The 14,950-nt window shown below is 38.5% G+C and overlaps 1 protein-coding gene across 1 annotated transcript in view; it reads right to left on the bottom strand.

The window, feature by feature from the left end:
- LOC128415576 (vitellogenin-1-like) overlaps window positions 1-14,677 on the bottom strand; it is a 38,279-nt gene extending 23,602 nt beyond the window's left edge. The window contains exons 1-13 of the mRNA XM_053391961.1: window positions 14,635-14,677; window positions 13,716-13,733; window positions 13,455-13,597; window positions 11,960-12,211; window positions 9,452-9,613; window positions 8,201-8,361; window positions 7,016-7,163; window positions 6,726-6,886; window positions 6,447-6,612; window positions 4,861-4,986; window positions 3,408-3,617; window positions 2,463-2,680; window positions 2,264-2,361 (exon numbers count right to left, since the gene is read on the bottom strand). Coding sequence (XP_053247936.1) covers window positions 2,264-2,361; window positions 2,463-2,680; window positions 3,408-3,617; window positions 4,861-4,986; window positions 6,447-6,612; window positions 6,726-6,886; window positions 7,016-7,163; window positions 8,201-8,361; window positions 9,452-9,613; window positions 11,960-12,211; window positions 13,455-13,597; window positions 13,716-13,733; window positions 14,635-14,677 — 1,906 coding nt within the window. The remainder of the gene's footprint in view (window positions 1-2,263; window positions 2,362-2,462; window positions 2,681-3,407; window positions 3,618-4,860; window positions 4,987-6,446; window positions 6,613-6,725; window positions 6,887-7,015; window positions 7,164-8,200; window positions 8,362-9,451; window positions 9,614-11,959; window positions 12,212-13,454; window positions 13,598-13,715; window positions 13,734-14,634) is intronic.
- Between the last annotated feature and the right edge of the window lie 273 nt (window positions 14,678-14,950).

The following is a 14,950-nucleotide window of genomic DNA, read 5'->3' as shown; positions in this document are numbered from 1 at the left end:
AGGGGGAGAGGGAGCAAGACTTTATAGAACATGTTGGAGGAGAGCACTTCCTATGCACCGATTCTCTGTTATTTCCAGTTGGTTTTTTTAAAAAAATGTTGTTATCATGACTGGGAAATATCCCCATCCCTGGTTTAAATCAATGGGCAGATTCTAGATGTTTCATGGAATTGTAGATTGAGTTGGAAGAGACCCCAAGGGTCATCTAGTCCCACCCCCTGCAATGTCCACACCTCATTGGCCAACAATATCTGGAGGAAGCTATGTTGCCTATGCCTCGCCTAAAGAAACACAGAAAAGTGACTCTTTTTGTAGTGTGAATAGACACACAAGAAAGATGTTATGACAGACATAGGGCTGTCAAAATGGTAGACCCATGCTCTCCACCCTTCTCTTATAATGCCCAATGTGACTTTTTTTGTGTGTGATTTATTTCCCTCCTCTATATGACTGTATGACATCAAGCAGGGAGTTTCAATATATCCCCCTCAGCTATGCTAGCTTGAATGCAAAAGTGAAATGCAAGCCATTCTGTTGCTGAACTACTTGTTCTCTATGTAGGCTGTCACAAAACAGTGCTGGGATGCGATGAAAGGGAAAGAATATATTTTATATAGCATTTCACCCTTGCTGCGGCTTACTTGATAATTAACTGTTACTGAAAAAGGAGTGCCATTTGATTTGGCGTTTCAACATGTATTGCTAGACATGTTAAGCTTCCTAAAAGTAATTTGTCGCAGCAATCTGTATCTTAACATCTGTCTTTAACAGGACACCATGCCACCTCTATGAAACTGTTAGCAAAGGTGGCAAATGTCTTTTGGTTTCTTATCATTTTCAGTATGTTATATGTGACTGATGGGAGTTGTGGTCCAGTGGCATCTGGAGGATGCAACATTGGCTACTCCTGCTCTGGAGATACTAATAATAGAATATTAGTAATTTCTAATAGATTTTTCGTGCTATGATATCAATTTAGCTAATATCCAAATATGGTCATCAACAGTTACCAGCAGTTTATGCCACTTTAAGCACTCTACTTAAATTTATAGTGCATGAAAAAAACTGAGCAAGGACTAAGGAGATAAATCTCATTCCTTTAACTTTTAAAATAGTATATGACAATAAAGATGCTTTGGAGGGAAGAAAATTTCATATACCATGAAATTATTTTATCTCTTCAAGAGCTCCCTACATACCTCTGTGAAGTAGTAGGTCTGTATATCCTAGTCATGTTCATTGTACTTATTTTTATTATGAAACTGATTTCATGGTCATGTAAAAGTCATGAGGCACAGCAGTAACCTAAGGCACTGTGCAAAAATCTAACTTCGCATTTTCTGAAATTTTCATGAAATATTTGTCATTAGCTTTTCAAGTGTACTAATAAGTTACACAACTATTAAATGAGCCTATATTATTTTTATTAAGTTATGTATGGTATTGAGTTTGTTTGTAGGGTGGTTGTTGTTTAAAAATATTTCCCCAGGGATATGCAGAAAAACTCTAGGATTTTCATGGTTCTTTAAGAATGGAGCCACTTAAATCATATAATGTAAAACTTTGACTTGCCTGAAAATAACATGACATTTGGCCTAGAATACACAAGGTGTGTTATCTTGTTCTCCCTCCAAACAACCAGTAAATGTATCATTGGTATTACATTATTAATAGGAGGATGAAGTAAAAAAAAAATACAGTGGTACCTCGGTTTTCGAATGTAATCCATTCCGGAAGACCGTCCGTGTTCCGAAACGTTCGAATACCGAAAACTCAAAGCGGGAAAACTCAAAACAGAAAACTCAATACAGAAGTCGCATTTCATGTTCGACTTCCGAGGCACGTTCAAAAATCAAAGCATTTACTTCCAGGTTTACGGTGTTCGAAAACTTCAACGTTCGCCAATGGAGACGTTTGAAAACCGAGGTACCACTGTATAACATAGGTTTGTGGCATAAAAAGCAAATGTACCCCCCCCTTAAAATATGAGTCAAAATGCTTATAGGTTCTAGTTTAGGGATGAGAGAACATTTTGGTTTTGCAGACTGCACACCGCCCTGCCCAATGCATACTTTCCTCCCCAGGTCTTTCCCTGTGCTTTCTGAGCTAGTCACATGACAAGACATGGCTGATTTCTTTCTGGTTCTTGAAACAAACAGCTTTTACTCTTGAAACAACAGGTTCATCTTTTTAATATTTTAAGCAATCACTATTATTCTGGGAGGAATAAATAGTATCTGGGGAAAAAACACATGTCTCTTACCACTGTGAAGACCAAAGAAGTAAACCATGCTGTGGCGATAGCTAGGCCGTTGAATCTTGATGCTCAGTACTTTAAGTGCCACTCTGCAGGCAGAAGCCCTGAATAAAGCAAATTAACCAACAATGTTCATATTTACTACTGCTGTTTGCTGTGCACTGCTCCTTTTAAAAAGAAATCATTTTTTAAAAATTATGCTTACATCTCTTGGCAGTCAGGAGCTCTGCAAGTGGCCGCTTCACGTATAAGAGTTAACAGGAAATATTTCACTTCTGACATGGGTGTCTCTGATGCATAATTAGTCATTGCCATCAATGAAGGGAGAGCTGGTAGGGATTCCATATAAACCATGGCAGCACATTTTCGAGTTACGGGTTCTATCTTGTTGTCCATGACGATTGGAACAGTAAGTGCTTCCACCTGTGCAACATAGATTGAAAATATAAATTTTGCACTCTTATTTTTCTCCTTCCCACAATGACTTTGGCTCACAGCTCAAAAAGCTTGTAAATGCTAAGCAGCCAGCCCCAACTTCCACAGCATACAAAATTCAGTGGCTTGCAATATTATGTAAGGGACTTCTGTTAAAACAAGATGGAGCTTTCCAAGCAATTATCTGCAATGTAACTTTCCTGATTCCTGCTTTTCAGAATAACATGCCCAGGCAAGATTTAGGCCCTTCTCCTTCTCTGCGTTTTGAGAACAGAGCCTCTAAAGGCCTGCTCCTAGAAAAATCTGCCACTTGAGAAAATGCAAAGCCATATTTTCTGTTGGTGTGTTTTTGCTTGTACAGAAGAAAGACACATTTGGATTGGATAAAGCACCCATTGGCAACGTGAGTGACTTGCACATTATCTGCCGCCTCAACTGTTTAAAGCAATATATCACACACCGCTCTCTCACTGTAAAACCCCCCCATGAGTTTCAATTCTGTACATAATGGTATACATATCTACACAGACAGGGGCTGAGTCCTCCCCCGCTTGGACATTTATTCCCTAGCTGTACCTAATGCAACTGGTCTTTGAGAAATAATGTATCACCATGATCAATTAGCATTAGGGGAAAAAAAAGATATTCCTAACAGCTCTATAATGTTGTTGAAAAAAACCCACAAGATCCCCACAAAAATGCCATGCCTTCTTACCCGTGCAGGATACTTCTCGACAAGGCCTCTTAGAGCTAAGATGGCAGCGCAAGGATGCAGGGAGTCAGGAGAAGAAATGAGAGCTGCAAAGGTCTTCATGATTGGCTTCTCAATGATGACATGTCCCACATTTGCTAAGGCCTTCAGGACAAGCATTTGTCCATCTACGTCGGATGTACGTTTTGCTTTAATTGCAAAATCATTCAAAGGCTGTTTTAGGGGGAAAAAAGTGGTTTCAAAATTAGCTGAAAAATAGTTGCTTTAAAAAAGATATGATTTGAATCTTGAATTGATATTGGGGACAGCTTTATGAACAGCCTGTGATCTCAAGTTAGACACGAGTAGGTTTGACAGGGGTTGCCCATCAGCATCTCCTATGTTGCAGGTCTCAATAATCTTGGCCAAGTACCATATGCATAGCCAGTGCAGGTCTTTCAGAATAGGTGTTATGCACTGTCAATAGGGCATCCCCTCCAATAGTCTTTCTGAAGCATTCTGCATTAGCTATAGGTTCTGGACCAACCTCAATAAAGCACCTCACAGAGTGCATTGCAGTAATTCAATATGGATGTTATGAATGCCTGGACTACCATATTAAAGCCATCCCAAAGCAGGAACAGCCAGAAATATTGCACCAGCTCTAGTGAAAAAGATGAATACAGGAGCACCCCCCCAAAAAAGCTCTTTCAGAGGGATGTACAAGCCCATCCAGAACAAGCTGCACCTCCTTGACTAATACAAAAATCAGGACATAATTATCCTTTGGATATCACATTTCTCAAAATATTTCTTTACAAATTTTGGCTCAAAAAACTTAGAAAATGCCAATTTTAGGTTTGAATACGTACATTAAAATGAAATGCATATTTAAAAATGCATTAAATATTTAAACATTATTTGTGTGGATATTTTTTAATCAAATAATAATGTGGAAACAGGATGGAAAGGACATAGAAAGTAACGCAGAATTGCCATGGACCAGAAATAGACTGACCTGCCCATGCTTAATGTTAAGATAACCTGGAACAAATGACCAGATATGTGTTGCTATTGCTTTCAGTGAGGAGTGAATGATACTTAGTTTAAACATTTTCAAAGAATTTACAGTAATAATTACTTTATAGCAGTATTATATGATTATTTGAATGATCGATTAAGCAAATAATATGTAAAGATTCTGAGAACTACTGAGACAAGTATACCATGGTAGTGTACTGCTAATAATAATTTCCCCTCCCACACCTTATTTTTATTTCAAATTGAAGACAGTAATCCTGAACTCACTGAAACTAGCAGCAAAAAATCTCATTTTTTTTCAATGTGTTGCAATTTCCTCTAAAGACTGTGCTCAACACACGCATCTTAACTTGTAGGCTAATAATAATAGGCCTACTTAAGCACCTTATATTGTTACTCTTTAAACATGAAATGTCATTGAAACATGGCACAATACCTTGATGTATTTGTCAGGGCAGGTTTCTGAGGAAGAACAGTATTTTTTAACAACAGTTCCATAGGCAAGGCAGGTAAAGCTGCGGTAGAAACTTCTGGGGCCTTTGAGGGCATCTGTCACAATTGCCTATTGAGAGAAAAGTTGGTCATTGAAACTTACAGAAAACAAATTATTCATCTCATTTTAACATATGCATCAATTAAATCAGGTCTGAATGCATTTCAGACTAAACGAGAAAAAATAGCCCAAAGCATAACAATTGCTGGGAGTGTATAAAGTGATTGATAGTGTTCCAAGAGTTTCAAATGTATATCATTTCAGTAGCTTTGCAACTGTTTATCCAAGTAAGACAGCATTATTCCTCCTATATTATAAATGTGTGGCTGATACATAATGGGCTTGCCAAGGGAGAAGTAATGGCTCATCACAGTGGAGGTAAAATTTGAACTGGGGAACTCCAGCTCAGTTTCATAGCCCATAAGAACACTAGCCTTCAGGAGGCCAACAATTTCTCAGAGACTCGACTAAATGGGTTGTCTCCAACTAAGTCAAACTCAGAGTAGGACCATTAAATGCACTTCATTTATCATGATGAACTTGTCCAGTGATTTCAGTGGATCTATCTGGGTATGACTATAGCACCCAATAAAATTAACTTAAGTACAAATAGCATCCTTGATGCCCACAGCATTTCAGAGACCTGAATTAAGGGGAACCCATAAGATGGGCCTCCAGAGCTATCAATCATCTGCACTGCAACAATAATAGCCATAGCCATAGGATCTTGACTTGCTTGCCAAAGGAATTGCCATTTTAAAAGGACCATACATAACCGGTATGCATATAGGTTAGATTTTATTTGCCTCATAGTCTCTGACACACACCTTTGTATATTGACCTAACCTGTATTTCCTCTGCTATGAATTTAAAGTTAAATATTAATAGGGTTTTTTTGTCCGGCAGATGTGTGGTTACACAGCTCTGTTACCGGATATTGAGGGAAAACCAATGAAATCATACTTAGAATAGACCCACTGAACTCCGTGTGGACCAAAATTACTTCTGTCTGACTTCAGTGGGTCTACTTTGTGCACCAGTAGCTTTGGATATCACTTATTATTCAGAATTTGCTCCGGTTTAAGTGGCTTGTGGCACTTGGGGAGACGATGGATGTCTGAGGTGGTTACCAAACTGGTGTGTTTCAGGGTTTTAAAACTGTTGCCCCCATGGGAATTGTCGCCTCTTGGGACTTGGCCAGAGCTGCTCAAAGGCATGGGAAACAAGAACTTAGATCAAGAAGAGCCAACATGGCGCCTTCCACATGTTGATGGACTCCAGCTCCTATTAGTCCTAGCCAGCATGGCTGATGGTCAGGGATGGTGGGAGTTGCAGCCCAGCAACATCTGGAGGATACAATGATGGAACAATTCTAGTCTGAAGTCTTCAGGATGCCTAGGTTGTAGGAACTGTCAAATTTTAAAGTTGCATGCACTTATTCTTGCAAACCCCCCGCCCCGCAAAAAGATCAATTCAGGGAAAGCCAACGTCAGCAAACAAAAAACCCCGTAATGCAAGATGTATTTTACCATAGCTGTTTCTAGGATTTCTGGAGATGGAGTGCAGGTATGAAAGAAGGTAACAAATGCCATTGTCGCTTCAATCCTGCTGATTTCTCTCTGATCAAACCTATGTTTCAAGAATCTAAGTGCATCTGGAGTACCAGCAGCAGCAGCTAGTTGCACGATGAGGTGTCTACAACAAAAGAAGCAGCAATCAAGTCTGAGCTCTGATCACTTTAATTTAGATCTTATTCAATTATGCTTTTCAAGCATGAAAAGCATAACACACTTCCTCTGTTATCTTACCTGAGTGTTGGCTCATTGGCGTGTTTTCTAAAGAGCGAATCTAAATATTTTGTATCGTTCATGTCACGCACAAGTTCGATAGCCTGCAGGTATTTAATTGCACCATCTCTTGGAAACTTTGCATTTGGGTGTCCTGCCAAATACTGCAATCTTTCCTCAATCTGTTGGATAGATTTTTTTAAAAAAAATAAAATAAAAAAGAGAGCATTGTCAGGTATTGTTTAAAGCGTCAGGCAAAGAACACTGGTATGTTGCAAAGTTCCATTTGCATTACCATTTTTAAAACTTACTTCTCTCTCTACGTTGTTGCTCTTTATCAATGGAATAGGAAGAGGAGGAAGTTCATAATTAAACCTGTAGGTAAGTGAGCCCCATCTCTTCAAGTCAGAAGGGACATGTGGCAAGTGGCCATGCATATCGATGAATACCATTTTAAGCCTAGTGTGGAAAGACCCAATGAAATTTAGTGAGCAAATAGTAAATACAGAAAGCTGTTTTTTGTCTCTTGGCTTTGTAATAATAATAATAATAATAATAATAATAATAATAATAATAATAATAATAATTTTCCTTTTGCAGCAGAAAAAACAGGACTAAACTATATAGCAAATATAGTATGTAAATTTAAAATGCTTCTTTACTTGAAGGTGGATCTGACCTTTGGATTATGAAGATTTGCTGCATCTAAACACATAATGGGTAATACTCTGTCTTAATCATATCTGTTGACTTCTACAAACTTTTGCATATTCATTTCAATGGGTGTACTGTTCTTTTAAAGAAACCCTTGTTTATTTATTAATATGAAACACAGTCCTAAAAAAGGGAAGCAGTCATATCAAGTACAAGAGAACTACCCCATCCCTCCAAAAGAAGACATTCAGGAGAAAATCAGTGCAGCATCCCCAATCCAGATTAGGAGCTTGTTCCAGATTGGGGCATCAGGGCTCCTTTTTCTCCAAAATAAAACCAGGCAAGCTAAGCACATGTTTAAACATGAACTGCTATCACATGTACTTTGGCCTGAAGAGATTTTTTCACTACTGTACTGTGATTTTCCAGGATTCTCCTATTCACTGGGCTTCCACGCTTTAAATTAGTGTATACCTTTTAAAAAATCAAATTATATTTGTTATGGTTTTTATATGTCTGCATATGTTTCAGATTTATAGCTAACCATGACACTCCAGGGAAATCCATAGGTTTATGAAATGAAATGCTGGTAGATATTGAGACTACTCTTAAGGAGTTTGACTAGGTATTTTGGGATGATGAATTTAGGGTTGCCATTTTTTTATTTTTCATTAGGAAACCCACAAAATGGTCGAGCTTTTTGTTTAGGAACCTAACTCAAAAATAGTGAAAACCCGAAAACCAGTACATGTCAGGAATTTTCCTGACATATGGCAAGCCTAACGAATTGATAAATTGAAAAGCATTTGTAAAAAGGGAGCAGTTATACAAAGGTACGGTACCTGGCCTCCATGATGCCTGTTGTTCCACTAAGCTCATTGAATGGTGCGAACTCACGGATTTCCACACCTTCGACCTGCATAATCGTTCTCTCGTTGTCTCCCTTTTGTGCATCCCTAAATCTGTACTTGAATGTAGCTGAGCCTTGGAAAGGTTTGACTTTCTGTATGAAAACAGGCAGCGGCAAGTCATATATTAGAATTTTTAACATAATCATAGCAAGTCCAGAAATCATCACACATAGGGTTGCACCCAATGCTGGGTCCATGCAGAGCAGACACATGGAACGTAATGGGCACATGGCTAATTTATGCCCATTCATTTCAATTGGTCCAATCTGATGAGGAGAACTTGTTTGGATACAACCAGTGCGTTCAAGGATGTGTATTGCCGGCACCTTTCTTTTTTTGGTTAATAAGTGTGACACTTATAGTAACAACTTCATGATGAGTACCAGCATTTTTTTCTAGAAAAAAGCACTGGATACAACCCAATCAATATTATTTTACATTAGCAATCTCTACTGTTGTGTTTGGCAGCTAGCAGGCCACAGAATCTATCCAGGCACCTGATGCCCAATAGATCTCTATTGGATTGCTTGGTCAAGTGATTGGGTGGGGAGGAGAGAGAGAGAGAGAGAGAAGGAGAAAGAAAAGAACAAATGGATTGCCCTATCAGAAAATAATATTGTTTCTGAGCTCCCCCCACCCCTTCTCCCTCTGCTCTCCACTCCACCAACCATTTTGAAGAAAAAAGGTGGAGATGAAAAAATTGGTGCAAAGTAAATTATATGTAACATGGCCACCTGGGTCTAGAACCCAACAAGGGGGTGGGTCACTGACAAGGGTCCTCTAGACCTCTTTCTCCTCTTCACCTTTGCAACCAACTTGACTGCCTCCCTCTGTGGTTTATGCTTTCCAACTCAGGCATGAATGGCACATGCAAACAGCTGCATAGATTGGTTGCAGTGCAATGCAACATTGCGAGTGCTCTACATGGAAACCCATGTGTGTCTAACTACATGGTACTAGAAATTTTACCACATCATTGCCCCCACCCCCACCCACCGAGCAGCTTGTGATCGCATGTTAAAAATGCTTGAACAGAATGGCAAATCTCACAAATGAATGACTTGCAACAGAGGTCAGCATCCATGCAACTGTCTGCAAATGAACAACCAATCGTGGATCTTCTTGCAAATGTGAACAGGACCACAGATGATATATTTATATACACACAACCCCCATACTAACCTGTTGACAGGCTTCACATGGAGTAACATGCGACGCACCAAAGATCTTGAAAGCAGCATTGTCACAGTCGTTTAAGTCCATGGACTTGGTCATGAAGATCTCATCGGCTTTTACAGCATTTTGAACAAGGTATGTTGTATTGCACCTTCCCCAAATACTATTCTGTAAAACGAATAAATAAATCAGATTGGCAGGTTCATTGAGAGAATATTGGTCTTCTTGTGAAATTGCTCTAACTCTAACTCCTTTAATGAACCTCTCAGTTTTTCTTATATCCTTCCCTCCCTTCCCCTTACACACATTTCTCGTCAAAAATTCCAACACAGGTTTCTACTGAAAGATCACTGGCAAACCCCGACGGACTTCAGTGAAGCCATGGCCTGTCCCACTGGGAAGTTCTTTATTCAGTTCCAATTAGGGCTTATTGTATATGAAGGATAATTTGAAAATTTTAATAAAAAATGTGGTGAAATAATTTGATCAGTCAGAATGAAACCTCAAAAGCAAGAGATTTCAGAGTCGGGGCTGGCTCTTTGCCCCTAAAAATCCCATTACACCTAATCTACAACTCACACAATCCTCTGTTAGAATCCTTAGAAGCAGATGTGCCATGAAAGCAGCAATAATTAAGCACCACTGAAGAACTGAGGAACCTTAACTCTCTTTTCTTACATTAGCAGGTTTCACTCAGATCTATAACATCACGACATGATTTTGTATTCATCAGAAGTGCAATATTAGTATATGCGGAGAGTTTTTACCAAGTTTGAATACTGTTTTTCAAAGTGTTTCAAGTCTGGAGTGTCTTCCATATGCCTTATGCTCGGCCGTTAGCTAATGAGCAAATTTGCACCCTGCAAATCAGATCAGTCTCACAAACTAGGAACTCAACATTAAATGAAAGGATGGGGGAAGAGCTTGCACTGGATGAACATGCTGGCACTTTATGCAGTTCAAAATGTGTGACGTTTGGCCCTTGAAGTATTTCCCACGCTTGCCCTTTCCCAAAACAAGCTTCTTGTGGGTGAGTAACCATAAGTAGGGACATCGCATTGGCCACACAGAACACCTTGGCAAGCTGTGATCACAGTCATTTAAGTCATTAGGCTTGATCATTAAAATCTCATTGCCTACTCCTCCTCGAACTGTTTATCAGGTGATATAAATGATAATAAGCTACTTAATGCTGATATCATGCAACAAAATAAAAAATAATCTCTAAAACTGTACAGCTAACCTTGGTATCACCTGGTTTGCCTGGTTTGCCTGCATTAAGTCAAAAGGATTTAAATGGAAGGAATTCAAAATTGGATTTTTAGTTAAGAAAAAGGCAAGCAATTTTTTGGGGGGGAGGCGCGGCAGCAATGAAAGTGGTGTATACCATTATGCATTGACATGGAAAGAGAGAATTTTTTATCCCACTTTTATAATATGAGAATCTGAGGCAAAGCTGAATGATGGGAGATTCAGGAGAGACAAAAGGAATAACTTTTCCCTCACAGTACATAGGATCAGGTAACAGATGTCACATGCCATTGTCTGATGCCTACTTAAGGCAATGGGAAGTGTGGAGAAAAAATAGGATGGCTGTAAAACTAGGCACAATGTGATACAGGGACAGAATATTGGTCGCAGTTTCCAAACCAATTTCCTAAATTAAATATTACTGTATTAAAGTATTTGTTTTCTAAATTAAAGCAACCCTATTCTAAATTTCATACCAAAAAATAATTTCAAACGTTTTCAAATATCAACATCTGAATCAAAATTGGCTTGATTAATGTAAATATGGGACTGTGGAAGTGAAATTAACTGTAGTCTGTAGTCAGGATTTCAATATGAGCCAAATTACAATTTAACACAGTGTAGTCCTGACATCACTTTATTGTAAGCTTATCCCCAAGGCAGTTTTAACTTGGACAGATTTATTTTGTAGGAGATTAGGTATTCTAAAGGTAATTTGATCATCTGCAACTGCAAATAGAAATTATGGTGTGTGTGTGTGTGTGTGTGTGTGTGGAATGACCACATCATTTGATCATTATGATCTAAACCAGAGCTAAGAAGTTTATCTGTTGACTCCAATTCATTCTTTGAATTCAAGTGCATGAGCCTCATTTTAGGGATGGAAGTTTGACTCCTGCTTATTTCTATATATTTATAATCCATATTGGTCTATTAACTTTGTTGTGGTATTGGAGGAATATGAAGTAGTTAATGTCAACAGCGATGTGCTGGTTCAAATATGAGCTACAAACTCAGCAAGTAGCCTTAAGTAAGACACATTCGTTCAGTTTACAGCTGCTCCCCACCCACCTGCAAACTATTATATTGAAATAAACTGGCCATCTTACAGCTATTGAAAGGACTGCTGATAAAATGTACGTGAAGTTCTTTGAAATTCTCAGCAGTAGAGAGAATACCAATAAAAATAACATATAATTGTAAGTGCCTGGTGTGAAAATAAAAGCCACAGTACTACAGATGCAACGGAAATTAAAAGTTCACCTCTCTTAAGTTGTAGCTTTTCTGGTCTAGCTTCATGGAATATTGCAGGTTGTTCAGAAGTCCTTTGTAGACACCAAGTTTATATTCTGAGAAGTGTCCTGAAGCCATGATGTCATCAACAAAGCCTTTCCTGTGGCGAAATGTAACTATGCCAGGTAAGTCTTCCTCAAACATCTTGGTCAGCTTGGATGACTGCTTGAAGTCCTGCTGTGGCTGGATGCCATTGAGCTCAAGCACTTCAACGCTATGAAGCTGTCACACACACACAAAAAGAGTAAATTTCATGTTATTTTCCACCTCCCTTTAGAATCCATTTAGGTTATTTAAACGGCAGTCTTCAAAACCACATCTTCTCAAAACCACACAAATTAGAGCTTAAATGTTTTCCGCCTAGCATCTATTTCACCACATGTAAACTACACATTCATGTTAATGACAGGACTTCATTATTACATGTGTAAGAATCTTTTTACTGTATCTAAGGCTAGCCATTTGAAGTCAGAAGCCTAAAAGAATACTGAAGTGACGCTAACGAAGCCATTTTAGTATCACTGACTTGACCTTTAAGAGTTTTCAAGAACACTACAAGTGAAGACAAATGTAGTATGGTAATAGGATCCTTCCCCTTTGCCAAGAGACCAGTTTTGTCCTGGGCTGACAGGCTGATCAGCTAACCAAAGCAGTCTGGCTGCTTCCTCCTGTTCCTTAGTTCTCTCACTTGCCACCACTCCTATTGCAGCTTCTTGCATCTCTACCATCTGGGGGAAGTTAGCAATGGTACAGACATTCAGGTCTATGGAATGGAAATGGCGTTGTCTTAGACCCTTTGCTACAGACATTATGTAAACAGGGTTACTTCTGACACCAGGAGAGGATGACAGGGAACAATGGGTTCTGCTGCAAACCTATGGGTAAACCCTTTCTCACTCCTCCCCTGCAATTTCAGTAGGAAAAGGCAGCAAAGGTTTTCATGCTGCATTCGTTATTTTTAAAAGATATTTAAATGTCACCAGATTGCTCAAAATATGCAGAGTGGTGCATAGAATATCATTTGCGGTCTGCAGGTACTAAAGTAGCCACATGAAATTAAGAATTGTCAATATTCAATGACATCCCACTTTGTTAGAAAATGCATTAGTCTTTGTTTATTAGTTACAACCACCATTTGATTAAATAATTTTCAAGGCATCACAGTTTGAGAACAATTGAATTGATGCCACAATAAAATTATTGTGCATCTGAAATTACATCCTATTGTCTTTTTGACCACTAAGCAGAATAAATCCTTCAAGCCTGAGTTTGGCTTGAGCTGACTGAGAATTGCCTGGTAATGTGTGAAAAGGAATTTCGGTCATCGCATAAATAATGTTAATAATAATAATAATAATGTTAGGTAAAGTCTATGCAAGTTGCATGACAAAATTGAATTATTTCCCCCTCAACTTTAAAAATTCACAGAGAAAGTTAACTTTCAAGACTGAAAAAGTTCCCTTACCTGTAGAACTTTACGGTCTGGTGCAATTTGGCCAATGGCAATTTTACATTTTAATTTCAGTCCAGAGCTTCCTGCACCTTTTCCTGGGAGTCTGATCGTGTTTTGAAATTCGACTGCATATGTGGCAACATCACCTTCAGTTTCTGGAGGGAGGGAAATCCAAAGAAATATTATAGGCAACATGTGAAAAATTTCACGTCAAATATTTCTAAAACTGCCAAACAGCTTTCAAAATTGCGTACTTCTTTTTTAGATACTTACGTTTTTGTTGCTGACAACCTGAAAAATAAAAAATAAAGTTAAATGCATTTGTTCCATGAATATTTGTACTTCATGTTTTTTTTTGGGAATACATAGGCATGAAATCTTTGTAAACTGCTTAGAGGTTTTATTTACAGTTAAGCATCTTCCAAATTGTGCCAAAAAAGAGTTTTTTTAAAAAAAATGTTGTTTTATTCATGCAAACCTTTTAGGTATTTTCCATTTACTGAAAAGAATTTTAAGTTCACACTCAGTCATACTCAGAGAAGACCAGACACATTGAAATTAGTGGATGTGACTAAGGTACTGTACTTTTCCGTGTATAAGACTAGGTTTTTTTCTTTAAAAATTATGTTAAGAAAAGGGGGGTCACCTTATACATGGGGCAATTTCCTCCCATTTTCTTAATTTGGAGCCCCCCCAAAATAGGGGGTGTCTTATACACAGGGGTGTCTTATACTCGGAAAAATACATTATATCCATTGATTTTAATAGGTCTGCTCTGAGACAGACTTAACTGAATACCACCCACTGATTTCAATGGGTCTGAGTTGGAATGAGCCAGAATGAACCACATCCCATTATTTGCTATAATAGAGAGCTATGAAACAAGCACCGTACAGTGGTACCTCAGGTTAAGAACCTAACTCGTTCTGGAGGTCCGTTCTTAACCTGAAACTGTTCTTAACCTGATGCACCACTTTAGCTAATGGGGCCTCCTGCTGCTGCAGCACCGCCATTGTGCGATTTCTGTTCTCACCCGGAAGCAAAGTTCTTAACTCGAGGTACTATTTATGGGTTAGCGGAATTTGTAACCTGAAGTGTCTGTAAGCCAAAGTACCACTGTACTGTTTTACATTTGAAATTTCTATAACACTTCCCCCCCAACATTTCTGACAGATAGTACATCTATACTTACCCACAAGGGTCAATGCCAGTGCTAGAATTAAGGCCTTCATCATGGATGAGGAAGGTATAGCTGAATGGGTTGCTGCCACTTTTATAGTGAGGGATATTCGGTCACATGATTATCTTGGACATCTTTTTTGATGAACCAGCATATTTTGGGTACATTATTGATTGACCAAGCAAACAAACATTGCTTGGGTCAGAAAGAGATATTACAAAACCATGGCAGGACTTTGCTCAAATATATGTTTGATGTAAACTAAGAAAGCAAAATTCTAATAAATTATAGATATGGGAAATAAAATGGTACAGATTTAATAAAAACA

Source organism: Podarcis raffonei, chromosome 6, assembly GCF_027172205.1.
Source record: "Podarcis raffonei isolate rPodRaf1 chromosome 6, rPodRaf1.pri, whole genome shotgun sequence".
NCBI classification, from domain to species: Eukaryota; Metazoa; Chordata; class Lepidosauria; order Squamata; family Lacertidae; genus Podarcis; species Podarcis raffonei.
Note: the sequence above shows the minus strand (reverse complement) of the source record. Positions and strands in the feature narration are given on the sequence as shown.